At 54.1% G+C, this 22,462-nt stretch overlaps 1 protein-coding gene across 5 annotated transcripts in view; it reads right to left on the bottom strand.

Moving 5' to 3' along the window:
• Window positions 1–25: 25 nt before the first annotated feature.
• The window catches only part of LOC116954885 (rho guanine nucleotide exchange factor 18-like), a 250,740-nt gene continuing 228,303 nt past the window's right edge, over window positions 26–22,462 (bottom strand). For 4 of the 5 annotated variants that reach the window (XM_076052605.1, XM_076052606.1, XM_076052607.1 and 1 more), the window contains 6 exons: window positions 22,324–22,380; window positions 20,120–20,170; window positions 19,551–19,913; window positions 18,535–18,696; window positions 16,879–17,158; window positions 26–12,491 (listed from right to left, as the gene is read on the bottom strand). In XM_076052605.1, the coding sequence (XP_075908720.1) occupies window positions 12,238–12,491; window positions 16,879–17,158; window positions 18,535–18,696; window positions 19,551–19,913; window positions 20,120–20,170; window positions 22,324–22,380 (1,167 nt within the window). In that variant the 3' untranslated portion in view covers window positions 26–12,237. The remainder of the gene's footprint in view (window positions 12,492–16,878; window positions 17,159–18,534; window positions 18,697–19,550; window positions 19,914–20,119; window positions 20,171–22,323; window positions 22,381–22,462) is intronic. The other variant, XM_076052608.1, reaches the window with a different exon arrangement.

The following is a 22,462-nucleotide window of genomic DNA, read 5'->3' as shown; positions in this document are numbered from 1 at the left end:
ACCCCAATCGTCGACAAACAAAATATTCCGTTGCCGGATAAAACTTTAATACCGCGACCGCTCGCCACGAAACACAACGAAGACAAGAGGAGGAACCGGCGAAACTTAAAAAATATCCGTCGTGAAATGTTGCAATTGGATTGTAGCTTATGTTTACATATATACGTCGCCTCAACTATCTTATTATTATTATATACACGGGACACACACAAAAAGACGACATCCTTCATCACGGTGCGAGAGAAGGGAAACGCAGGGCCGCGCTCGTATCATCGACACGGGGAATTCATTCGCTTAATTGATGCCAAGGCCCTCTGTCCCCTCTCTCTAGAAGATATTTGAAAGGGCAAGAAACCCCCTCCCCCCCCCCCCCACGGTTTTAAAAAGTCTATACAAGAATGGTGTGGACACACACAGACAAAGACCCCCCACCACCGCCGTTATAGCCTGTGCAGACTGGGGGGGGCGCGGTGCTGTTAGCGAGAAGCAGCACCTGTGAAGGCCGGCACGAGGGGGTGGGTGGCCAGCACCACGCACGGCCGCCTTTGTCTCCCTAGCGCCGATGTTTTACACACAGCACCAGGTACTCATTTGAGGCTGAGTCGACCTAGGGGAGGCCCAGGACCGGTTCGGATAATCGTCACCGGTGTTGGTCGTGAGCGGGAATCGAACTCGGGTTCGTAGCGCAAAGCCCGCTGACCGTTACGCAACCGCTCCCCACACACGGACACACACACAAACACGGACACACACACACAAACACGGACACACACGGGCACACACACAAACACGGACACACACACGGACACACACGGGCACACACACACACGGACACACACACGGGCACACACGTGACGTAACCTTACGTAGTAGACGCGACTGGCAGCTAAACCAACATCGCAACCCGCGTCTTCAATTCTCATCCGCTATGACCATCGTTCAGCAACAGCAGCCATGGTCAATCCACTGCTAGACGAAAGGCCAACAACACCAACAACGCCAAACGCTCACGATCCTCCGACGTCAAGATCGACACAACCCCCATTCAGCCATCTCCTCGCGGACTCCGTTCTCCACGGGGGGGGGTTTAAATCAACATCGGTGCTGCGTTTAAAAAAAAAGTTTTTGAGCGTTGCAATGCCAATTTTCCTGTCCGCAGTGTTCAGCGCCTGGCTAGGCTGACGCTAGCTCAGGAGGAAGTCTGCTGTTCGCCAACTTGGGATGTCTGGCCCACGAATTTGATTCGCGATCAGTAAGTCTGGCTTCGCGAGCGGTTGAGGGAATCGGGAGAACCCGCAGAAAACCCCCAACACCGCTGTGTTTAAAACTCAACTATTTTTATTTCACGGGACAGACGCAGCAGGTGCCACGGGTCGACTGAGATCAGTGGCCGATGCATCACCCCTTACTGTGCCAACTTGCTGCGTTTTAGCCACCCAGCGCTTCGCCCATTGTTGTGAGCGTCGCTCCTCTGCTCTCCTCCCCTCTCTCCCCCAACAACAACAATCGCCATTCGCCACTAATTGGCGGCGACGTCACCACGGCGCTTGTGCCAGGCTATGTGCACGTTGAGGCCACGTGAAGTGTCGAACGCCCGCTGGCAGGAGGTCACGGGACAGACCCAGCAGGTGCCACGGGTCGACTGAGATGACTGACTGGCCGATGCACCACCTTTGCCCCCTACTGTGCCAACTTGCTGTGTTGGCACAGTCATTGTTGTGAGCGTCGCTCCTCTGCCCTCCGTTGTTGACGTAGGGCGACTGCCTCCAACTGCCCAGTAGCGGCAGCGACGTCCTTCACGAGCCTCCTCTACGAGCCTCCTCCACAGCGGACGATCTTGACAACACGGGTATCAGTCATTGGCAAGTCTACTCAGCTCCACACCCTATCGTACCGCATGACTCCATCACTTTTCCCTCCTCCACACATCCTGCCTCCTGACGGCAGGAAAACCCTCCCTTGTCTAGACAAGCCACGCACGGTGTGATGCAAATGATTTAAAACTATTTTAAACATTAACTTTATGTGACCAGGTAAGGCCCCCACTGATCTATGCAACTCGATTCCGGAAGCGAGCTGGTCATCAGCAATGAGAGCTCAGCGAAGTGGCTTAATCATCACGCGGAAATTTATAGCAGGAACCAAACACTCTGAACGCTTCACGTTGATTCTAAATGTGGGGAGGGGGTGGGGAATCCGAGAGGACCCGGACAAAAATCCACGCGGCCACGGGGAGAGAGACACGCAAACTCCACATTTACAGGCGTCAGGGTCAGGATCGAACCCAAGACCTCCTGTATACCAGGCGAGGTTGTTAACATCTCCTAGCCACCGTGGTGCCTCCTCTGCCGACGATGTCAACACTGAGTGGTGGTGGCACTCAAAACCCAAGATTGTTCATTCTCAGGGTGACTCACTTCTCCTCCTCATGGCTCTATTCATTCGCCGTCACAAAATAAAACTGAAGCTCCTCCGAGTTTAGCGCGAACCTCGTCCGTTGCCCCGACGGAGTTGAACATTTTGGCATCGGAGTCGAGAGTAGCGATGTCTCGCATCTCACCCGAACGTATTTCATAGAGAGACTTAACCCAAGGCGCTTTCGCAGAGAGATTAAGAGCGATGTGTGCGTGCGCGTGTGTGCGCGCGCGTGTGTGTGCATGGTGCCGGATGGCAACATTGTGGTGGGCAGTGCCGTGAGGGGAAGGGAAAGATTGGCCCTTCCCTTCATGGCGTTTGAAAACGCCACAGCGGCCAAATGGGGGCTCGGGACGGGTGCGATCGGCTGGTAACCCCTCCACCTTCAATTAACTACCACTAAACTACGAGTTAAAACATGTATTAAGCTTGTGCCGGAGGCCCCAGGGGGACAGGCGTCCATGGCGTCTACTGGCCAAACCCCATTTGGCGGAGCCCGGAGACGGAATCCTTATCCTCGGGGATCCTCCAGAAACAACAAAAAGCCAAAAGCCACTACGGATGGCCACATGGAATGTTCGAACGCTCACCGTGGAGGAGAGGCTGCCACTCCTCTGTCGGGTGCTGGATCAGTACTGCCTGGATCTCTGTGATATTCAGGAGGTCCGGTGGACCGGCTCTGGCTCTTGCCATCATGAGGGGTGGATAGTCCTCTACTCGGGGCAGGAGACTGCCAAACAACAGGGAGTGTTGTTTCAACCGAGAAGATGGTTTCAAATTAAGCAACCATTGGAAAGATGTTCTAAATCGAACCAAACATTAAACTAATTTTCAATGGTACAGTATATTTTTAAAGTAGTGGTATCCCAAACTTCTGCAGCTCTTAAATTCCCTTTTCACACCATCAATAGGTAAACTCCCCCCCCCCCCCGCCAACCGGCAAGTCCACCCGCATGTACACCACCTCGATGCTAAGTCGGCCAATCAAATGCTAATTTTTATGCTAATTCCTTTGTCAAGGCACCTTGTTTCCTCGCACACAGCTTAAAGGTCGCGGTCTGAGCGTGGCTGTGTTTCACTCTGGCACTGTCCTCGAGACAGCCTGATCCCTTCACCTAATGAAGGCCGCTTGTGTTGTGGCCGAAACGTCGTGATTTTTGTTGTTTTATTTTTTACCTACGTGACTTTACCGAATAGAACCAAAGAGTAACAGGGAGTGGCTCTTCTTCTGAACAAAAGAATGAAGGGGGTGTGAGAGCGTGGCGGTGAGGTGTGGGAAGCTGTAAGCCCCAGGCTACTTTGGGCTCGCCTAACCATCAACCAGAGGCGAGGAGTGGGAGTCGTGGTTACTTATGCCCCCACCGAAGAACACACGTGGAGGGATGCAGGCAAGGCCGATGAGTCAGATGCCTTCTATGACCTGTCACAGGTTCTGGCTAAAGTGGCACCTCTGGATAGTCATCTTATTGGGTGACTTTATTGCCCGAGTTAGTCATGATGCTAGTACCTGGTCTGGAGTGATTGGAAGACATGGGCCAGATCAGCTCAATAACAATGGTAGGAGGCTGCTAGATTTTTGTGCTGCACATGGGCTTGTAATTACCAACACGCTGTTCCGGCATCGGCGCATCTACACATCATGGATGCATGCCGGGTCCAAGCAAGAACATCTGCTGGACTACATAGTGATGGAACAGCGGATGCGGGCCCATGTCCTTGACACCAGGACCTACCGTGGAGCTGATCTGCCCTCTGACCATCGACTAGTCATCTGTAAGATGCGCCTGCCATTCTTCCACTCCGGTGGTGGGTGTACACCCAGGACCCCATTCAAACCCATAGTGGCATGGTCTTGGCTAGCTGATGAAAGTTGCAAGCGAGAATTTCATCATTGCTTGCGGCTGGGGTTGGCATCATCCCCCACTCCTCCTGATGTCGAGGGGAAATGGCCGAGGTTTAGGACTGTGGCTCATGCAGCTGCAATGGCTCCTTTGTGTACACGGTCCAGACCTCCCCAGATACACTGGCTGACAGAGGAGGTGTTCAGGCTGGCTGAGAAAAAGCGACAGGCCCACTCTCATCGTCTACAGCATCCCACGTCAGAGAATGATGAGGCTTACCGCAGCCTTCGCTCGGAGGTTCAGAGAGCCGTGAGACGCTGCAAGGATAGTTGGTGGCCGCGGGTTACTGAGGAGATGGAGTCTGCCTCAATGGCCCGTGATCACAAATCATTATTTAACTCCATCAAAAAAGTTATCTGCAGTGCCACACCTATTATCATCATTAGGGGAAAGAACGGTGATCCAATCTCCAACATCCAGGAAAAGGTTTGCAGATTTGCTGAGCATTTCTGAGGTCCTGGGGAAGGGGAAATCCCTCAGCCTGGAAAACATTGTGGGACCAAGTGGGGATGACCCTGCTGAGGCTGCGGTGCCTTAAATATTGTAAGTCACCCCCTGTGAGTGGCTGGCTGAGGTGCCATCTGTTGAGGAAGTACTGAAGGCGATCCGGAGTCTGAGACCAGGAAAGGCACCGGGCAGAGAAGATCTCTCAAGCAAAATGCTGAGGGAGGGTGGCGTTTGTGCACAGACTGCCCTACATGACATCATAACAGTCTGGACCACTGGACAGGTTCCGCAGGATTGGAAGGATGCCCTGGTGGTCCCCCTCTTTAAGAAGGGGATCCACACATGAAACAACTACAGGACCATCTCACTCCTCAGTGTGCCGGGAAAGGTCATGGCAAGGATTATTCAACATCGCCTTGCCAGGCACGCTTAGGAGAGGCTTGCAGAGCCCCAATGTGGTTTCAGAAAAATGCAGTCCTGCACAGATGCCATATTTTCTGTCCGTCTGCTACAGCAGAGGTGTAGATTTATTGACCTGGTCAAGGCCTATGATACCATCAGTAGGCCTGGGCTCTGGGTTGTTCTTCGTGCTTTTGGAGTCCCTGACCCGCTGCTGACGATCATTAAGGACCGTCATGATGGTGAGCGGGCCCGGGTAAAACTACATGGCCGAGAGTCAGAGCCATTCCCTGTTCACTTTGGGGTGCGACAGGGATGTTCTCTGACTCCCACATAATTTAACATCTATTTCGACCACGTCGTTCGTGAAGCCTTCAATAGCTGCACCGGAGGAATTTATATCTGGTACGGATACAATGGGAGGCTGATCGATGCCCGGGTGCAGTCAAGGGATGGCTCCCTATTGCTCAACCACATTATGTATGCTGATCTGGTAATTGCTGCTCACTCAGAGGAGGAGTTGGAGGTGCTGCTGCTGAACCTGGAGCATGCCACTAAGATGTGGGGACTTACCATCAGCCCCACCAAATCTAAGCACCTGCCTGGGTATTTTGTACCATCGGACACTCCACCCCCACAACTCCCAATTGGTGATAGGGCAGTTGTGGAGAGAGTGGAGAGTTTCCCATACCTGGGCAGTGCGCTCATGACCGACTCCGGCTTGACAACAGAGGTTTCACTCCGTGCGTGTGTGTGCCACTAAACTACGAATACAAAATTTAACTAATAAGCTTGTGCCGGAGGCCCCGGGAGGACAGGCGTCTATGACGTCTCCTGGCCAAACCCCAATTGGCGGAGCCAGGAGATTGAATCTCTACCCTCGGGGCTCCTCCAGAAACAACGAAAAGCCACTACGGATGGCCACGTGGAATGTTCGAACACTCACTGCGGAGGAGAGGCTGCCACTCCTCTGTCGGGAGCTGGACCGGTACCGCCTGGATCTCTGTGGCATTCAGGAGGTCCGGTGGACCGGTTCTGGCTCCTGCCACCATGAGGGGTCGACAGTCCTCTACTCGGGGCAGCAGACTGCCAAACAACAGGGTGTAGCTCTTCTTTTGAACAAAAGAATGAAGGGGGCGTGGGCGTGTGGCGATGAGGTGTGGGAAGCTGTAAGCCCCAGACTACTTTGGGCACGCCTTACCATCAACTGGAGGCGAGGAGTGGTGGTCGTGGTTACTTATTCCCCCACCGAAGACGAACATCCGTGGAGGAATGCAGGCAAAGCCGATGAGTCAGATGCCTTCTATGACCTCCTGTCACAGGTGCTAGCTAAAGTGGCCCCTCAGGATACAGTCATCTTGTTGGGTGACTTCAATGCCCGAGTTGGTCATGATGCTGGCATCTGGTCTGGAGTGATTGGAGGGCATGGGCCAGATCAGCTGAATAACAACGGTAGGAGGCTGCTAGATTTTTGTGCAGCCCATGGGCTTGTAATTACCAACACGCTGTTCCGGCATCGGCGCATCCACACAATATCATGGATGCATGCCGGGTCCAAGCAAGAACATCTGCTGGACTACATAGTGACGGACCAGCGGATTCGAGCCCATGTCCTTGACACCAGAACCTACCGTGGAGCTGATCTGCCCTCTGACCATCGACTAGTCATCTGTAAGATGCGCCTGCCATTCTTCCACTCTGGCGGTGGGTGTACACCCAGGACCCCATTCCAACCTAAAGTGGCTTACCACAGCCTTCACTCGGAGGTTCGGAGAGCTGTGAGGTTGCGTAATGCTGTGTGGAAGCTACCTGGTCTGTCACTCCGCACTAAGCTTCAGGTCTTCTCGGCCACGGTCATTCCATCCCTTCTCTACGCTTGCGAAACGTGGACCCCCCTAATGGAACATCTTCGCCGGTTAGAAACATTTAGGCTAGCCTGCCTACGATCCATCCTGGGTTTAACCAGGCTGGATTGTGTGTGGAGCTCACAAATCCTTGAAAGATCTGGACAAAGTACCATCGGTGAGCTCCTCCGGCAGGCAAGGCTGCGTTGGCTGGGCCATGTAGCCCGCATGCCCAGCTACCGCATGCCTAAACAGCTTTTGTTCGGCCGGATCGAGGGGGATAAATGGGCGCGGCACGGGCTAGAGAAGAGATGGAGTGATGTTGTACAGGAGGATGTGGAGCTGAGTGGACTTGCCGATGACTGGTACCAGCGGTGTCAAGATTGGCCTCTGTGGAGGAGGCTCGTGAAGGACGCTACTGGGCAGTTGCAGGCAGTCACCTCCAACAAGGGAGGGGGGAGGAGCAAAGCTCACAACAAGGAGCGGAGCGCCGGATGGCTAAAGCACAGCAGGTTGGCACAGTAGGGGGCACAGGTGGTGATCAGCCAGTCGTCTCAGTCAGTCGATCCGTGGCACCTGGGTCTGCCCCGTGACCTCCTGCCAGCGGGCGGTCGACACTTTACGTGGCCTCAAGGTGCACATAGCCTGGTGACGTCACCGCCACTTAGTGGCGAATGGCAGTTGTTGTTGTGTGCGTATGTTAGTGGTGGAGATGATGTTGAATACAAGTAGAGACACGCGTTTAGACTCTTTAGATTACTTTGCTGCTACAAATGCCCGAATGATGATAAGCCACTTTGGTGAGCTATCATTTGTGGCCAGGTTGCTTCTGATAAATAAGTGAATACCTCAGTGGGCTTTGCCTGGTAGGATGGGGATGGTTTTGTGTTGTGTCTGGGTGATTTGTTAAACATCCTTGTACTGTGCACTCCTATCGTGTTTGTGTATTGTTTGTTGTTGTGAAATTCTTACCCCATGCCCCGAACTGGATATCTGTGAAAAAAGGAGCTTTATAGCTCATCAGATTCCTCGTGCTGCTGCAGTATAAACTCTGACATGAGAGGAAGCGATTGGGGGGTGAATCTGTGATGGTGTTGTGTGACATTAATGACAGTAAATGACGACGAATGGATTGAATTAATGGGGGGGGGGGGGGTGAATGAGTGATTCTCATAGCCACGAGAATATGAAGAGGGAACAGCGGCGGTGGTGGCGGTGGTTTTGAGGGGGAGGCTTAAGGGGGGTTCGCGTGGGGGTGAGCGCGGGCACGGTAAGCGGTGAGTTTTGAGCGAGGAAGGGAATCTCGGTGAGCGGAGGTGGGAGTCGACGTACAGAGGTCGTAGTTAGCGGCACAGACGCAAAGCGGGAGAGGAGGGGGGACCTCGAGTTCATATACCAACAGAGTGGGAATGGGGTTCATAATATATACACTTTCTTTGTTGGGGTTAGATCGCGTAAATATCAAAATGTGTCGTTAAACCCGCCACCACCAGCCGACACAGCCGATTAGTAAGGGGTTGTCACCCAAACTATCAACACTTTGGGGAGACAAAGGCGGCCGGGCGTGGCGCTGGCCACCCACACCCCCCTCGTGGGCCGTGACGGCATTCGTGGGCGACACTCCTCGCTAACGTTACTTGCGCCAAACGGCACCGTTAAAAGGCTACACGGGGGGGGATCATCTTTTGTCGCTTCGTGTTGCTCCCTAGGGCTCTTTCTACGGTGCAACGATTCAAGTCAAGGTGTCAGGTTCAAGTGAACTACGAGCAAAGGCCAGTCAGTGATATGTCCGACAGTAATTACACATCGCCGATTCATACACACGGCCGCGCTCAACACCGTCGCTTGGGGAAGCTCTTCCTGCTGACAGACGACTGGGCCAGCGCTCTCAAGATAATTCCAACCGTCAAAAACCTTCCCCCGCGCCTCTTAAGAACCCCAATTAGTGCAGCTAAGATGCTCGCAGCGAGTGGACGAATATTGCTTGCGGGCCGTTTGACTTTGCCGGTGCCTGTACGGCACACAGAGCCTCGACCGCCTGTACGGCACACGGAGCCTCGACCGCCTGTACGGCACACGGAGCCTCGGGCCGTCGTGCCGCCCATGGATGAAGGTTCACCCTCCAAACCCCCCACCAACCCCCCTGGAGCGAGGGGTTCGTGGGGGGTGAAGATTCGCCGGGCGGCATCGGCCGAGGTGGCCGCCAGGACGGCCGGCCGTGCACTCCCGCCACCGACGACGGCTTCCGAGGTTAACAACAACAAAAATGAACAAGAAGCGACCGCACGCAGAGCTGCGGAGAGCGCGGTCCTCCTTCCTCCCTCTCGCTCACGCGTGGCTGCGAAAAATCATCTCCCGTCCCCGTCATCGCCACCTCCTTCCTTCTCCCTCGTGTGGCCGGCCGAAGGCTGGCATGGGAGTCCTTCCCGAGCGGGAAGGTGCAAGTTGGTCAAGCCAGGCCGGCCAATCGGCCGGCGCTTTGCCGACGGACGCGAGAGGTGTGCCGATGCTGATTGAATCCATCATTGATTGCGATGGTGGTGATGCCGGTTGCGACGATGATGCAGGTTACGACGATGATGCAGGTTGCGATGGGCTCTCCTGATGCTGCTGCACCGATTGTGCTGCTGCTGCTGCTACTGTTGGCTGATGATCATCATATTCACTCTGCTGCTTCTAATGATTGTCCAGTGACTGCTACTGCTGTTGCTACTACCGCTGCTGCTAATGATGCTGTTTCTGTGCAGCTGTGCTGATGTCAGTACAGGAGTCCCTCGGTCAACGTTTTTAAGCCGTCCCACCAATACGACCGTCAACCGAAATAACTGTGAACCGTTCCAAGACGATTGGAAGTTGACCTTTTTGACCCTAAAATCGTAGTTTGTAACATTTAAACACTCAATATTAATAATAAATAAGGTTATTTACTTTCCTACTCCTGTTTTCCCTTTGCGATTCACTTCAGGCGCCATTGTAATCGCTATTCATTCACTTATAAGTTGAAAAATTAAGTTTAAAAAAAAGATTCACCGAGTATTCAAGAGGCTCTTCCCACTGCCAAAAGAGAAGACGCCATGTAAACAAAGCCAGTCGACGTCTCATCGCTCACCAATGGGCGTCGCTGATTGGTCGAGGGCACGGCTCAGCCCCACCAACGAGCGCTCGGATTGGCCGAAATTGGCGCGCCACGTGCATAATGTAAACACGGAACCGTGAGTCAACATGTTAACACGTTAACATTCAACACGTTAACGTTCAGTCGGAAACCACGGGGGGGGGGGTTCCTCTACTAGAAGCGAACCGTGAACCGATGTGGATGTTAACCGAGGGACTACTTCCTGCACGTACGAAGCCGACCGTGCTCATCGGAGGTGCGGGTGGGGAGGCTCTTCCCAATGCTGCCGCTGCTGCAGCTGAGGAGTGTTCCTACTGCTGCAGCTGAGGAGTGTTCCTACTGCTGCTGCTACTGCTACTGAGGAGTGTTCCTACTGCTACCGCTGCCACCGCTGCCACCGCTGCTGCTACTACTGAGGAGTGTTCCTACTGCTGCTGCTACTACTACTGAGGAGTGTTCCTACTGCTGCTGCTGAGGAGTGTTCCTACTGCTGCTGCTACTGCTACTACTGAGGAGTGTTCCTACTGCTGCTACTGAGGAGTGTTCCTACTAATGCTGCTGCTACTACTGAGGAGTGTTCCTACTGCTGCTACTGAGGAGTGTTCCTACTGCTGCTGCTACTACTGAGGACTGTTCCTACTGCTGCTGCTGCTACTACTGAGGACTGTTCCTACTGCTGCTACTACTACTGAGGAGTGTTCCTACTGCTGCTGCTGCTACTGAGGAGTGTTCCTACTGCTGCTGCTACTACTGAGGAGTGTTCCTACTGCTGCTGCTGCTAAGGAGTGTTCCTACTGCTGCTGCTACTGAGGAGTGTTCCTACTGCTACTGCTGAGGAGTGTTCCTACTGCTGCTGCTGCTGAGGAGTGTTCCTACTGCTGCTGCTACTGAGGAGTGTTCCTACTGCTGCTGCTACTACTGAGGAGTGTTCCTACTGCTGCTGCTGAGGAGTGTTCCTACTGCTGCTACCGCTACAACTGAGGAGTGTTCCTACTGCTGCTGCTACTACTGAGGAGTGTTCCTACTGCTGCTGCTACTACTGAGGAGTGTTCCTACTGCTGCTGCTACTATTGAGGAGTGTTCCTACTGCTGCTGCTACTACTGAGGAGTGTTCCTACTGCTGCTGCTACTATTGAGGAGTGTTCCTACTGCTGCTGCTACTACTGAGGAGTGTTCCTACTGCTGCTGCTACTACTGAGGAGTGTTCCTACTGCTGCTGCTGTTACTGAGGAGTGCTCCTACTGCTGCTGCTGCTACTGAGGAGTGCTCCTACTGCTGCTGCTGCTACTGAGGAGTGTTCCTACTGCTGCTACTACTGAGGAGTGCTCCTACTGCTGCTGCTGCTACTGAGGAGTGCTCCTACTGCTGCTGCTGCTACTGAGGAGTGTTCCTACTGCTGCTACTACTGAGGAGTGTTCCTACTGCTGCTGCTGCTACTGAGGAGTGCTCCTACTGCTGCTGCTGCTACTGAGGAGTGTTCCTACTGCTGCTGCTGAGGAGTGTTCCTACTGCTGCTACTGAGGAGTGTTCCTACTGCTGCTACTGAGGAGTGTTCCTACTGCTGCTACTGAGGAGTGTTCCTACTGCTGCTGCCGCTTCCACTGCCGCTACAGCCGCTGCCGCCGCCGCGTCCGTTCTGAAAGCCGCCGCTGCCGCGAGGCGGTCAATTCCATCTCCTCCACGGGGTGGGGGAGGGTGGCCGTCACGGGGTGGGTGGGGGAGAGGGAGAAGGCATCGCACGACGCACGCCACAAGGCACGGGGGGCGAGTAACAAACGCGTCCGTGGACCCAGGGACGTCTCCCTACCGCTACACGACGACGACGAGGAGGATGACGACGACCCGCCATGAACGTCTCGTTACGTCTCTCCCCACCGTCGCCCGTTTCTCTCCTCTCGTCGTTTGGCACCCCACGGAGGTGAGTCTCGACCAGCGCCCTCCGCTCCGGGGAGTGTTTTTGTCTTTTTTTAAACTTTACCGTTTACATTTAATTTCTATCATTCCCTACGGCCCGCTTCCCGCGCACCCCCCACCCCACCCCTCGTCGTCAGAAGTAAAGTTGGTCGTCGTCGTAAGAAGTAAAGTTGGTCGTCGTCACAAGTAAAGTTGGTCATCGTCAGAAGTAAAGTTCGTCGTCGTCCTCCTCCTCTTCACCGCCGGAGTTCCGTCCCCCCGCGCCGTCGCGACACCGCCGCCGCGGCTCCCGGCCGCCACCGCTCGCCGGGGTCGCGCTGGGGTCGTCGCTCGCTGGCCCCTGCTGCTGCTGCTGCCCCTGCTGCTGCTCCAGCTGCAGCGCCTGCAGCTGCTCGTGGAGCGTGCCGGGCGGGATGGCGGCCGGCAAGGAGCCCCTCTTCCTCTTCCTCGCCGAGTCTGCAAGAGGGGGAAGGGAGGGGGCGGCAGCGGCGGGGTCAGCGGCGCGCCACGTCCACTACAACCTCCACGCTGCTACCCATAGACTCAACACTGCTCATAGACTCAACACTGCCCATAGACTCAACACTGCCCATAGACTCAACACTGCCCAGAGACTCAACACTGCCCATAGACTCAACACTGCCCATAGACTCAACACTGCCCATAGACTCAACACTGCCCATAGACTCAACACTGCCCAGAGACTCAACACTGCCCATAGACTCAACACTGCTCATAGACTCAACACTGCCCATAGACTCAACACTGCCCATAGACTCAACACTGCCCAGAGACTCAACACTGCCCATAGACTCAACACTGCCCATAGACTCAACACTGCCCATAGACTCAACACTGCCCATAGACTCAACACTGCTCATAGACTCAACACTGCCCATAGACTCAACACTGCCCATAGACTCAACACTGCCCATAGACTCAACACTGCCCATAGACTCAACACTACCCATAGACTCAACACTGCCCATAGACTCAACACTACCCATAGACTCAACACTACCCATAGACTCAACACTACCCATAGACTCAACACTGCCCACAGACTCAACACTGCCCATAGACTCAACACTGCCCATAGACTCAATACTACCCATAGACTCAGCACTGCCCATAGACTCAACACTACCCATAGACTCAACACTACCCATAGACTCAACACTGCCCATAGACTCAACACTACCCATAGACTCAACACTGCCCATAGACTCAACACAACCCATAGACTCAACACTGCCCATAGACTCAACACTTCTCATAGACTCAACACTGCCCACAGACTCAACACTGCCCATAGACTCAACACTGCCCATAGACTCAACACTGCCCATAGACTCAACACTACCCATAGACTCAACACTGCCCATAGACTCAACACTGCCCATAGACTCAACACTGCCCATAGACTCAACACTGCCCATAGACTCAACACTGCCCATAGACTCAACACTACCCATAGACTCAACACTACCCATAGACTCAACACTACCCATAGACTCAACACTACCCATAGACTCAACACTACCCATAGACTCAACACTACCCATAGACTCAACACTGCCCATAGACTCAACACTGCCCATAGACTCAACACTGCCCATAGACTCAACACTGCCCACAGACTCAACACTGCCCACAGACTCAACACTACCCACAGACTCAACACTACCCACAGACTCAACACTACCCACAGACTCAACACTACCCATAGACTCAACACTACCCATAGACTCAACACTACCCATAGACTCAACACTAAACATAGACTCAACACTGCCCACAGACTCAACACTGCCCACAAACTCAGCACTGCCCACAGACTCAACACTACCCATAGACTCAACACTACCCATAGACTCAACACTGCCCATAGACTCAACACTGCCCACAGACTCAACACTGCCCATAGACTCAACACTGCCAATAGACTCAACACTGCCCATAGACTCAACACTGCCCATAGACTCAACACTGCCCATAGACTCAACACTACCCATAGACTTAACACTACCCATAGACTCAACACTACCCATAGACTCAACACTACCCATAGACTCAACACTGCCCATAGACTCAACACTGCCCATAGACTCAACACTGCCCACAGACTCAACACTGCCCACAGACTCAACACTACCCACAGACTCAACACTACCCATAGACTCAACACTGCCCATAGACAAAAACTACCCATAGACTAACACTATCCATAGACTAACACTACTCATAGACTCAACACTACCCATAGACTCATCACTGCCCATAGACTCAACACTGCCCACAGACTCAACACTAAACATAGACTCAACACTGCCCATAGACTCAGCACTGCCCACAGACTCAGCACTGCCCACAGACTCAACACTACCCATAGACTCAACACTACCCATAGACTCAACACTACCCATAGACTCAACACTACCCATAGACTCAACACTACCCATAGACTCAACACTACCCATAGACTCAACACTGCCCATAGACTCAACACTGCCCATAGACTCAACACTGCCCATAGACTCAACACTGCCCACAGACTCAACACTGCCCACAGACTCAACACTACCCATAGACTCAACACTGCACATAGACTCAACACTGCCCATAGACAAAAACTACCCATAGACTAACACTATCCATAGACTAACACTACCCATAGACTCAACACTACCCATAGACTCAACACTACCCATAGACTCAACACTACCCATAGACTCAACACTAAACATAGACTCAACACTGCCCATAGACTCAACACTGCCCACAGACTCAGCACTGCCCACAGACTCAACACTACCCATAGACTCAACACTACCCATAGACTCAACACTGCCCATAGACTCAACACTGCCCACAGACTCAACACTACCCATAGACTCAACACTACCCATAGACTCAACACTGCCCATAGACTCAACACTACCCATAGACTCAACACTACCCATAGACTCAACACTGCCCACAGACTCAACACTGCCCATAGACTCAACACTGCCCACAGACTCAACACTGCCCATAGACTCAACACTGCCAATAGACTCAACACTGCCCATAGACTCAACACTGCCCATAGACTCAACACTACCCATAGACTCAACACTGCCCATAGACTCAACACTACCCATAGACTCAACACTACCCATAGACTCAACACTGCCCACAGACTCAACACTGCCCATAGACTCAACACTGCCAATAGACTCAACACTGCCCATAGACTCAACACTGCCCATAGACTCAACACTACCCATAGACTCAACACTGCCCATAGACTCAACACTACCCATAGACTCAACACTACCCATAGACTCAACACTGCCCATAGACTCAACACTGCCCACAGACTCAACACTGCCCATAGACTCAACACTGCCAATAGACTCAACACTGCCCATAGACTCAACACTGCCCATAGACTCAACACTACCCATAGACTCAACACTACCCATAGACTCAACACTACCCATAGACTCAACACTACCCATAGACTCAACACTGCCCATAGACTCAACACTGCCCATAGACTCAACACTGCCCATAGACTCAACACTGCCCACAGACTCAACACTGCCCACAGACTCAACACTACCCACAGACTCAACACTACCCATAGACTCAACACTGCACATAGACTCAACACTGCCCATAGACAAAAACTACCCATAGACTAACACTATCCATAGACTAACACTACCCATAGACTCAACACTACCCATAGACTCAACACTACCCATACACTCAACACTACCCATAGACTCAACACTAAACATAGACTCAACACTGCCCATAGACTCAACACTGCCCACAGACTCAGCACTGCCCACAGACTCAACACTACCCATAGACTCAACACTGCCAATAGACTCAACACTGCCCATAGACTCAACACTGCCCATAGACTCAACACTACCCATAGACTCAACACTGCCCATAGACTCAACACTACCCATAGACTCAACACTACCCATAGACTCAACATTGCCCACAGACTCAACACTGCCCATAGACTCAACACTGCCAATAGACTCAACACTGCCCATAGACTCAACACTGCCCATAGACTCAGCACTACCCATAGACTCAACACTGCCCATAGACTCAACACTACCCATAGACTCAACACTACCCATAGACTCAACACTGCCCATAGACTCAACACTGCCCATAGACTCAACACTGCCAATAGACTCAACACTACCCATAGACTCAACACTACCCATAGACTTAACACTACCCATAGACTCAACACTACCCATAGACTCAACACTACCCATAGACTCAACACTACCCATAGACTCAACACTACCCATAGACTCAACACTACCCATAGACTCAACACTACCCATAGACTCAACACAACCCATAGACTCAACACTACCCATAGACTCAACACAACCCATAGACTCAACACTACCCATAGACTCAACACTACCCATAGACTCAACACTACCCATAGACTCAACACCACCCATAGACTCAACACTGCCCACAGACTCAACACTGCCCATAGACTCAACACTGCCCATAGACTCAATACTACCCATAGACTCAGCACTGCCCATAGACTCAACACTACCCATAGACTCAACACTACCCATAGACTCAACACTACCCATAGACTCAACACTGCCCATAGACTCAACACTGCCCATAGACTCAACACTGCCCATAGACTCAACACTGCCCACAGACTCAACACTGCCCACAGACTCAACACTACCCACAGACTCAACACTACCCACAGACTCAACACTACCCATAGACTCAACACTGCCCATAGACTCAACACTGCCCACAGACGACAGCGAGGGTCGCGCCATCCAACCTGGCGAGGAGGGGGGAGATGAAGGGATGTTGGTGGGTGTCTTGGACTCGTCCGAATCCTCCTCCTCCTCCTCCTCCCTGGTAGGCCCGGCGGCCAGTCCCTTGCCGGGAGGGGAGAGGCACTTGGACCGGGGCCGCCGGGAGGAGGGCACGGGGGCGGCCGTGCCGACCGGCACGCCGCCGGCGCCGCCGTCGGGGCCGTCCACGGTGAGGGTGGGTGGGGGAGGTCTCCGCTCCGCCGGGAGGGCGAGGCAGGCCGCACCCACGCTGCCCCGGCGCTGCTGGATGGCGCACAGCACGCACACACACACACAGCACGCACACACACACACAGCACGCACACACACAGCACGCACAGCACGCACACACACACACACACAGCACGCACACACACACACACAGCACGCACAGCACGCACACACAGCACGCACACACAGCACGCACACACAGCACGCACACACAGCACGCACACACACACAGCACGCACACACAGCACCCACACACAGCACGCACACACACACAGCACGCACACACACAGCACGCACACACACAGCACGCACACACACAGCACGCACACACACACAGCACGCACACACAGCACGCACACACAGCACGCACAGCACGCACACACAGCACGCACACACAGCACGCACAGCACGCACACACACACACACAGCACGCACACACAGCACACACACACAGCACGCACACAGCACACACAGCACACACACAGCACGCACAGCACGCACACACAGCACACACACACAGCACGCACACAGCACACACACACACAGCACACACACAGCACACACAAATACAGCACACACACAGCACACACACACAGCAAGCGCAGCGGCGTTAGTGAGTGTCCGTTGAGCGCCACGAGGGTGGCCGAGAGGGCGCCAGCCGCGATGGAGCTCTGATGGCTGTCACAATGAGTAGAGTTGTGCACACTCACCCCCTGTGAGAGTGAGTGAGTGTGGGCGTGAGTGTGAGAGTGAGTGTGGGAGTGAGTGTGCACGCTCACCCCCTGTGAGTTTGAGTGAGCGTGAGTGAGGGCGAGAGTGAGTGTGAGTGAGTGTGAGAGAGTGAGTGAGTGTGAGGGCGAGTGTGTGAGTGAGTGTGAGAGTGAGTCAGAGCGGGAGTGAGTGAGTTAGTGAGTGTGAGTGAGTAAGTGTGTGTGAGAGTGAGTGTGAGAGTGAGTGAGTGTGAGAGTGAGTGTGGGAGTGAGTGTGTGAGTGAATGTGTGAGTGAGTGAGTGTGGGAGTAAGTGTGAGAGTGAGTGAGGGAGTGAGTAAGTGTGAGAGTGAGTGTGAGAGTGAGTGTGAGAGTGAGTGTAGGAGTGAGTGTGAGTGAGTGTGAGAGTGAGTAGAGTGTTCTTGTTGTCATCGTCATCACCGTCGTCGTCATCACCTTCATCTTCGTCATTGTCGTCATTGTCATTGTTGTCATCATCATCATCGTCGTCATCATCGTCATCATCATCGTTGTCGTCGTCATCGTCATCATCATCGTTGTCGTCGTCATCATCATCATCATCATCGTTGTCATCATCATCGTCGTCATCGTCATCATCATCGTCGTCATCGTCGTCATCATCGTCATCATCGTCGTCATCGTCGTCATCGTCGTCGTCACAACGGCACGACGTTGGCACCTGCAGGGAGGGCGGCTGCTCCTGTGTGAGCAGTGTGGCACAGGGGAGGCTGTTCTGCCGGCTGTGCCGGAGCGCTCGCCGCGGCTCGCCCGGCCGCTTCTCCCCCCCCTCCGCCTCCTCCTCCGCCTCCTCACCGCCGCTCTCCATGCTGAGCAACTGCTCCTGAAACGACGGACAAACCCCCCCGCCCTGTCATCGCTCGGCTCGAGACTTCCAGGCGGGTGGTGCCGTGTTCTTGAAGGCGACGCGTTGGGGATCTTTGTCTGTGGCTGTGAGCGCCTCATTCTGTTCCGCCGACAGGAATATTTTTATTTATTTGCCGCATGCGGTTCTGTGCACCGGGCCGTAGAGGGGGTGGCCAACTTGTAACAGCGGACCAAGAGGTCGGCAAAGAGCCCAGTCAATATCTCTCTATCTATATATCTGTTAAATAATGTGCAGTGTTGAGTCTATGGGCAGTGTTGAGTCTATGGGCAGTGTTGAGTCTATGTGCAGTGTTGAGTCTATGGGCAGTGTTGAGTCTATGGGTAGTGTTGAGTCTATGGGTAGCAGTGTTGAGTCTATGGGCAGTGTTGAGTCTATGGGTAGTGTTGAGTCTATGGGTAGTGTTGAGTTTATGGGCAGTGTTGAGTCTATGTGCAGTGTTGAGTTTATGGGCAGTGTTGAGTCTATGTGCAGTGTTGAGTCTATGGGCAGTGTTGAGTCTATGTGCAGTGTGTGTATGTTGAACTTCTATAGCACCATACACAGGACGAGGCCTTGGCCGCTCCGCAACTCGACCGAGCAGGGCAACGAAGATCAAACCGCGTGAGTCGGTGTCTCCCGTTGTCCGTGTGTCCGTGTGTCTGTGTGTCCGCGTGTCTGTGTGTCTGTGTGTCCGCGTGCCCGCGTCCCCCCGCCGTGCCCAGCGGGGGGACTCTCTCGGCACAGCGTATTCGCCGCCAGGGCGGAGACGGAGAGGGGGGACATCCGGCTGACGTTCCGGGTTTCTCGGCCAGACTCGCGCCGAGACTCACCTTGATCTTGCGGCACTCGGCCTCGCACTCGAGCAACCGGAACCGCAGCTCCTCGCGGCTCCATCCGGCCTCCTCCTCCTGCTCCTCCTCCCCCTGCCGCTCCTCGGCAGAGCCCCGCCGGGACCCCGCGGCGGCCGTGCCGGCGGCCGCGCCGGCGTCGCCGCCGCCGTCGTCGGCGCGGCGTCTCCGCGGCACGCGCTCCCGCACCGTGTCGGAGCGGCTCACCACGTTTGCCGGGCCCCCCCGGCGCAGCGTGCGGTTGGGGTCGTCGTCCTGAGCGGCGGCGGCGGCGGTGGCGGCGGCGGCGGCGTGGCGGCCGCATCGCGCCGTCTCGATGAACGAGTCCTGCTGGGCTATCACGGCCTGACCGGGGGGAGGGGGGACGAGGTGGAGGAGGTGATGAGGTGATGAGGAGGAGACGAGGTGGAGGAGGTGACGAGGTGGAGGAGGTGACGAGGTGGAGGAGGCGGTAAGGTGTTGTTGGGGACAACAAGGTGTTGGTGATGAGGTGGCGGTGAAGAGGTGGAGTGAACGAGGTGGAGTTGACGAGGTGGCGGCGTTGCTCTCACCTGCAGGCTGTACATCGTCTGTGTCAAGATGAAGATGGAGCTCTGCATGGCCTGCACACACACGGGGAGGGGATGGTGACAAGGTTGTGTGTGTGTACACACAGGTGTGTGTGTACAGGTGTGTGTACACACAGGTGTGTGTGTGTACACACAGGTGTGTATACACACATGTGTGTGTGTGTACACACAGGTGTGTGTGTGTACACACAGGTAGGTGTGTATACACACAGGTGTGTGTGTGTACACACAGGTGTGTGTGTGTACACACAGGTGTGTGTGTGTACACACAGGTTTGTGTGTGTACACACAGGTTTGTGTGTACGCACAGGTGTGTGTACGCACAGGTGTGTGTGTACCCAGGTGTGTGTGTACAGGTGTGTGTGTGTGCACAGGTGTGTGTGTGTACACAGGTGTGTGTGTACACAGGTATGTTTGTGTACACAGGTGTGTGTGTACAGTACACAGGTGTGTGCGTACATAGGTGTGTGTGTACAGGTGTGTGTGTATGTACAGTGGGGAGCGATAGTGTAGCGGTTAGCGCGCTGCGCTATGAACCTGGCGACCCAGGTTCGATTCCCGCTCACGGCCAACACCAGTGACGATTATCTGAACAGGTTCCGGGCCTCCCCTAGGTCGACTCAGCCTCAAATGAGTACCTGGTGCGGTGTGTAAACATTGCCACTAGGGAGACAAAGGCGGTCGGGCGTGGTGTTGGCCACCCACCCCCTCGTGTACCGTTCCGGCCTTCATAGGTGCTCGCTAACAGCACTTGCCCCTACAGTCTGTTAAGGCTATATGGAGGTCCTTTGTCCTTTGTTTGTGTATGTACAGGTGTGTGTGTGTATGTACAGGTGTGTGTGTATGTACAGGTGTGTGTGTGTGTGCGTACAGGTGTGTGTGTACAGGTGTGTGTGTGTGTATGTACAGGTGTGTGTGTGTGCGTACAGGTGTGTGTGTACAGGTGTGTGTATGTACAAGTGTGTGTGTATGTACAGGTATGTGTGTGTGTACAGGTGTGTGTGTGCGTACAGGTATGTGTGTGTGTACACAGGTGTGTGTGTACACAGGTATGTTTGTGTACACAGGTGTGTGTGTGTACAGTACACAGGTGTGTGTACAGTACCAGGTGTGTGTGTGTACACAGGTGTGTGTGTGTACAGTACACAGGTGTGTGCGTACATAGGTGTGTGTGTACAGGTGTGTGTGTATGTACAGGTGTGTGTGTACAGGTGTGTGTGTGTATGTACAGGTGTGTGTACACACAGGTGTGTGTGTACACAGGTGTGTGTGTATGTACAGGCACAGTAGGGGGCACAGGTGGTGCATCAGCCAGTCATCTCAGTCATCTCAGTCAGTCGACCCGTGGCATTTGGGTCTGCCCCGTGACCTCCTGCCAGCGGGCATTCGACACTTCATGTGGCCTCAAGGTGCACATGGCCTGGCACAAGCGTCGTGGTGACATCACCGCCACTTAGTGGCGAATGGCGGTTGTTGTATGTACAGGTGTGTGTGTGTACACAGGTGTGTGTGTACAGGTGTATGTGTACAGTACACAGGTGTGTGTGTGTATGTACAGGTGTGTGTATGTACAGGTGTGTGTGTGTACAGGTGTGTGTGTGTACACAGGTGTGTGTGTGTGTACACAGGTGTGTGTGTGTGTATGTACAGGTGTGTGTGTGTGTGTATGTACAGGTGTGTGTGTGTGCGTACAGGTGTGTGTGTGTGCGTACAGGTATGTGTGTGTGTGTACAGGTCTGTGTGTGCGTACAGGTATGTGTGTGTGTGTACAGGTGTGTGTGTGCGTACAGGTATATGTGTGTGTGTGTACAGGTGTGTGTGTGTACACAGGTGTGGTAGGGAGCGCTGCGCTACAAATCCGGTGACCTGAGTTCGATTCCCACTCATGGCCAACACCAGTAACAATTATCTGTACGGTCCTGGGCCTCCCCTAGGTCGACTCAGCCTCAAATGAGTACCTGGTGCGGTGTGTAAACATCGCCACTGGGGAGACAAAGGCGGCCGGGCGTGGTTCTGGCCACCCACCCCCTCGTGTGCCGTGCCGGCCTTCATAGGCGCTGCTCGCTAACAGCACTTGCCCCTACAGTTCCGCTAAGGCTACACGGGGGATCTTTGTCTTCGTGTACACAGCTCTGCCTCTGCGTGCGGTGCGATCTGGCCGGGCCGTGCCGGGGCCGGCCGCTCACCTCGATGTCCAGCGGCGTGCGCAGGAAGTTGCCGATGTGGCCGGCACCGCCTCGGTGCTGCCGTAGGGGGACGACACGAGACGGGGGGGGGCGGGGTGGGGGGGGTCACAGGTGGGTCAGGGGTCGGGGGAGTGAACAA

This window comes from Petromyzon marinus, chromosome 57 (genome assembly GCF_048934315.1).
Source record: "Petromyzon marinus isolate PM22_M1 ecotype Great Lakes invasive population chromosome 57, UKy_Petmar_22M1.pri1.0, whole genome shotgun sequence".
Taxonomy (NCBI): Eukaryota; Metazoa; Chordata; class Hyperoartia; order Petromyzontiformes; family Petromyzontidae; genus Petromyzon; species Petromyzon marinus.
The sequence above is the reverse complement of the archived record's forward strand: the minus strand, read 5'-3'. Positions and strand labels throughout refer to the sequence as shown.